Source organism: Rhincodon typus, chromosome 3 (assembly GCF_021869965.1).
Source record: "Rhincodon typus isolate 14 chromosome 3, sRhiTyp1.1, whole genome shotgun sequence".
NCBI classification, from domain to species: Eukaryota; Metazoa; Chordata; class Chondrichthyes; order Orectolobiformes; family Rhincodontidae; genus Rhincodon; species Rhincodon typus.
The window spans coordinates 11,297,491-11,303,490 of record NC_063334.1 but is presented as its reverse complement, the minus strand read 5'-3'; the positions used below and the strand labels follow the sequence as shown (position 1 = coordinate 11,303,490).

The window sequence follows — 6,000 nt, the reverse complement described above, 5'->3', positions numbered from 1 at the left end:
CATCGAGGGCCGAAGGGCCTGTACTGCGCTGTTATGTTCTATGTTCTGTGTTCTATGTGTTGTGAGTTGACTGCAGTGCTGAAAAATATTGAGGAAAAATCACAATATCCTGCTTAGGTTATTGTGCAGAGTGATTTTTAGTTTAATCACTTTAACAGTGCCAATCTTATGTCAGTCTAAACCCTTCACATCATATTTGCTTACCTGTAGTTGTGAAGGATATAGAAAGATCCTGATTTGCACTGTTTTTACAACCGGTGTAACTTATGGGCAAAGAAAATCACCCCAGCAACTCTCCCTAATGTTCTCAGGAGTTGGTCAGCTGAACTGGGCAGAAGTTACATGCTTTCAAATGTTTTCCTCTTTAAATGCTGACACCTGGATTTCAGTTTGCTGGAGAGCTTAGATTCCTTCCCAGAAAAATAATTTGGAACCCTTAATTTCCTCAATCCTCTAAATCTCACTCGTGTCAAGTTTTTGGACAGGAACTGACTGTCCCTATGGCAGGATACTCCATGCCATTGTAAGGGAAAGGTTGCTGTAGCGGTGATCTTCCCTCCATTTATGAGGTCAGAAGTGGAGATGTTTGCTGATAGCACAATGCTCATCATCATTCTTGAAGCAATCCATATTCAGAAGCTTCAAGTTCCGAATAATATCAGAGCTTTGTCTGATGAGTGGCAACATTGATACCACACAAGTACCAGGCAATGAATATCTCCCAATAAGAGATTTTAACCATTGCCCCCTGACATTAAATGACACTACCATTGATGAATTCAGCCATGATCAAGATCCTGAGAGTTACCATTGAACAGAGTCTGAACTGCACTTTAAATTACCTCCTGACTCCACAAAGCTTGTCCACTATCTACAAGGCACAAGTCAAGAGTGTGATGGAATACTCCCCAATTACCTGGTTAAGGGCAACTCCTGCTGCCCCTCATGAAACTTAAAATTACCTGGGGTCAAGCAGCCTGCTTGATTGGAAGCCCAGGCACTACCTTTCACATTCACTCCCTCCACCTGTCAACACACAGTGACTGCAGCATGTACCATTTACAAGATACGCTCAATCGCTAAGCCCCCTTCAACAGCATCTCGCAAACCTGTGACCATCACCACATACAAGAACAGCAGATAGCTGGTAACACCACCTTGTACATGCTCTGTATAAAGCTTACATAATGTTTTGTGACTTGGAGCTGCATTGCCATTCCTCTACTGTCGTTGGGCCATCATCCTGGACTTCCCTCCCTCACAGCACTGTGAGGTATTGGCACACCCTGAACTGCAGCCATACAAGAAGGCAACTTCATCTTCACAAGGGCAATTAGGAATGGGCACTAAATACTGGCCTAGCAAGCAATGCCCAGATCCTGTGAAAGAACAAAAATACAAAGTGTGGTCAGGTGAAGCAGGCAGTGTGGCGTATCAGTTATGTGGTACCTGTCCAAGAAGCTGTGCTTTCGGAAGATGTGAATCGTGAATGTTATCACCAGCCATGGTTTGCCTGAGGCAAATGTTCTTTCCTTGATAATTAAAGTGGCACCAGCTGACAATGTATGTCATTCAGAGCTGATGGTCATGTACGCTAAGGTGTCAGACCCTGTCTTTCATAGAGCGGCTAAATTTGTTCTCTTTGTCATCATCGCCAAGCAGCATAGATTGAGAGATTTCTGAGGGATAACTGGATTCTCATGGGTGTCATCACGCACACACACAGCTGTTGATGTGAGAGGGAATGGCTGCTATTTTCAAGATGCACAGCCTGTTTTTGCAGGCAATCCTGTCACTTGAGGCATCAGCATATAGCTTCTGTTGTATTTCTTTGCAGCACCTGAGCTTAACCTCTTCACCCCGCCTTTACTAAACGACACCGCAACAGTCCACCTTCATTGGATAGAACTTTGCCAGGAAACATCACTCGAGTGAAGTTCAGACATTTGACTGACCGCTTCCTTAGCAGAAATATGATCAAACCCCAAAGTAAAACGAAAAGAGAAAGGTACTGGTGCATCCTACACAAAGGATTTCTTTAATTTGGAGGCAAGAAATTCTTGTTCTTGGTAGCATGCTTTCTGTTCTGTTCAGTCCTGACTCTGCCAGTCGTTTTCTTGTTGTAGCCCTGCAGTCAGTGCTTCCAGAGATAGGTATTGCCCCCTTGCACTGCACAACTCAGGTTTCAGAGAGAACTGTTAGAGTGCCAGAGTTGGTGGGCATGGTGATTGGGCAGATTGACAAGAGTGGAGAGGTTGTCATTGAGATCGCACTCACTGTTTGGGAAAAACACAAGGGTTTAATGCTGCCTTGTGGCTATACACTTGGTTGATGTACTGTGGCAGGCATTGTATGGGCTGGAACCCTGCTTGGGTAGGCCCTGCCTTGACTCCTCATGACTGTTTCCCTGAGATGGTGACATCTCCAGCTGATGCTCCCAGGCACCTGGGCAGTGCTAACCACTGTATGTAGCTGTAGTACTCTGAGGGTGACTCCTGGGAGCTGCTGTCTGAGAGACAGCGATCTTCACAAGGATGCCAAGAGTCACAGGATCTCTGCACCTTGGATCTGCAGCCCCATTGGATAACACTTAATAGCTATCAGATTGGACAGTAAACTTCTTCTGGAAGGCATAACCAATACGGTGTTTCAATTCTGACAGGAAACGGCTGTAATGAGGAAACATATCCAATTTTTCAAAGCTTAATGTTTGTATTTCATCCCACACTGATGCCAACCTCCCTAATAGCCTGAAACTAGAACCTTTCACTCTTGGAGAATGGAGAGATATTAAAAAATTAGGCCTATAATCTGTGAATTCAGAAGAAGTTATTTTTAGCACAGTTTTAGCACGCACAGAGGATGGTTATTCATTCTAGTAAAGCAAAAGCCTGGTTTGTTTTTAAATCAAAAGTGTATTTTGAGATTTTCATTGCCACCTTGGTAATTCCTTACGGAGAACTTGGCAAGAAAAGAATTCTGAGAGTAATTGCCGTGCTATGGTACATTCTGTTGAAGTAAAGGGCATTGATTTGAATGTTGTAGCTTACCAATTCCATTTCACAAAGTAGAAAAACTATTAAGCTTGGGGAAATAAATCAATACAGATCAGGTAGTCATTAGAGTTTTTGGGTTATATTCCATCTCGGATGAGCAAGCATTGTGAAAAACTGACAGATCTTCCACTGCCAACAGGGAATGATATGGCAGGCCAGTATCTTGTCAGTTCAGGTAGAAAGGTTTGGACATTGAAAAAATGAGTTCAGTTATCAGTGTTTTATTTCCCTCAAGTATTTCATTTTGTCAGCCAGGCATGTCATTATTCTTCAAAAAACAAAAATACTTTTTTTATCATTTGTGGTTTACCAACAGCTGTCACCTCAGGACATGTCAGAAAATTGTGATTTTTAATGACTTTTTTTTTTTTTGAAAGCTGTATAATTCCTTCAGACTTTGTGTAGTCCATTTAATTTTATAATCCAAAAGTCTTCACTTTTTATTTCCTGACACACAGTAAGAGAGCTTTTTTAATACATTGCGTCACTTTCTCATTTCAGTTTGGGGAGGTGTGTGTGTGTGTGTGGAAACTTGTCACAACGTCTTTTGCAAGTAATGTTGACCTTGAATCCTTCGATTTTATTTTCCGGCTGTTAGCTGTGAGCAAAACAATGGAGGTCCAAGTTTCACCGCTTAGTTTGAGAAACCTCTTCACTATTTTGAATACTGAGATGAAAATCTGTGATTTCAAACAGAAGCATGCTTGCCAGTATGGAGCACATCATTGAGTTTAAAAAGAATTATTAAAATGAATGTGTTTAAGAAACGATTCCTGCTGTATTCTGGTCCTAAACATGGCTGACCGTTCTGAAGTCTGTGTCCAAAATACTGATAACTTAAATCCACTCTTTTTTTGTTTTGGATTGCTGTATGGAGGTTCTGTATATAAGGCAGGGTAATATTTATTTTCAAAGGGACTCTGTCAACTGAAGCTTCAAGCAGATGTTTCAAAGACAATTGTAAGAGGTAAACATTAGTATGAAGAGAATAGAATTTTATTAATTGTTCTCAAAACATTTGTTAAACTGTGTGAAAGGTGTTTACACTTGGAGTCACAGCCATCAAGCTATACAGCACGGAAACCCTTCGGTCCAACCAGTCCACATGCTGACCACAATCCCAAACTAAACTAGTCCCACCTGCCTGCACTTGGCCCATATCCCTCCAAACATTTCTTATTCATTATTTATCCAAATGTCTTTTAAACATTGTAACTGTCCTCTCTCAGTTCATTTCACACATGAGACACTCTTTGTGTAAAACAAAAGTTGCCCTTCATGTCCTTTTTAAATCTTTCTCGCCTTTAAATATATGCCCCTCGTCTTGAAATCCCCCCTCATAGGGAAAAGACACCTGCCATTCACTTTATCTATACCCCTCGTGAGTTTAAGAACCTCTATAAGGTCACCCTTCAACTCCTATGATCCAGTGAAAACAAGTCCTGGCCTAGCCAGCTTCGGCTTATAACTCAAACCTCTCATTCCCGCAACATTCTAGTAAATCTTTTCTGAATCCTCCCCAGTTTACTAATATCCTTCCTATAACAGGGTGATCAGAAACAGACACAGTACTCCAAAAGAGGCCTCACCAATGTCCTGTATAACATCAAGGTGATGTCCCAACTCCTATACTCAAAGATCTGAGCAATGAAAGCAAACGTGCTAAATGCCTTCTTAAAACCCTGTCTACCTGTGATGCAAACTTCAAAGAATTGTGTACCTGAACCCCTAGGTTTCTCTGTTCTACAACACTACCGAAGCCCTACTTTTAATTGTACAAGTCCTGCCCTTGTTTATTGTCCAAGTCTTCTCTGCCATTCAATAGGATCATGATTGAGCTGATGTTCCTCATGCCCACTTTCCTACGTTTGCCCTGTAACTCTTCAATTTCTGACTGGTGCAGAATCTATCTATCCCAACCTTAAATATACAGAAGTACTCTATCCCACAGCTCTCTATGCAAGGAGTTCCAAAGACTTGCAAGAAGAAATTCCTCCCCATGTCTGTTTTAAATCAATGCCCCTTTATTCTGAGACTATGCCGTCCGGTCCAAAGATTCTCTCAAGAAGGTAAATATCCTCCTCAGCATTTATCCTGTCAAGCCTCTTAAGAAACCAATATCTATCAATGAGATATCTCTTATTCTTCTAAACAACAGTGAGCAGAGTGAAAAGCTGTTTACCCTTTGCTCAGAAGATGATTCCTCCATATCTGGGATCATCTGAATATGGGTCTTCAGTTTTCTGTATTCCTCCCAAAGGTAATTATGTCTTTGTACATTATTGGCGATAATGTTTACAGGGCTGTGCTGCTTCTGGTGCAGAGGATTTCAGTTTTGGAAGGGGAACAGTTGATTGTTTAACAATTGTAAAATGATCAATGTGGTGTCTTTCTAACACTAAGCACGGATGGGATTGTCTTGCTTTTCTCTTTCACTCACTTTCCAACCTCTGCACAAGTTGGGTCATTTTTGCAGGCAGCAGAGCTTTGTGAAGTGATCCCTGTTCTGTAAAGGGAATGTGGTATTTATGTCTTGGAGAAAGAAGATTTAAAGAACTATGGAACTTGTGTGCCTTTTAAATTCATTGGTTGAACTGCATGAGCAGAAATAGAATAATATTCAAAATGAGAAGTGAGGTGAAAAGAAGTAAAATAATCATTGATCTTTTCTGGAACCATCTCATTGCAATGCAGCTGCATTTTTATAATTAAAGAAGTAATAACTTTATGTCGTCATCATCAGGCCCCTTCTTTTTCCCCACAGGTGCTGTTTCCGCCATGTTTTGGGTTGATGCAGAATTAGGGAGTGACGTTTATCTTGATGGTAGGATTGTAAATGATTTCTGTATCCATTTATTGTAACAAAACTGAAATATTCTGAAGTTTCAACATGAATCGGAAAGGCTGAAAAAGGCTTCAATAATTTAGTGGTTTAATCCTTTTA

The 6,000-nt window shown here is 41.0% G+C and overlaps 1 protein-coding gene across 1 annotated transcript in view; it reads left to right on the top strand.

Moving 5' to 3' along the window:
• cbwd (COBW domain containing) overlaps positions 1-6,000 on the top strand; it is a 71,982-nt gene that overhangs the window by 20,487 nt on the left and 45,495 nt on the right. The window contains 3 exon segments of the mRNA XM_048595010.1: positions 2,779-2,813; positions 4,487-4,516; positions 5,821-5,880. Coding sequence (XP_048450967.1) covers positions 2,779-2,813; positions 4,487-4,516; positions 5,821-5,880 — 125 coding nt within the window.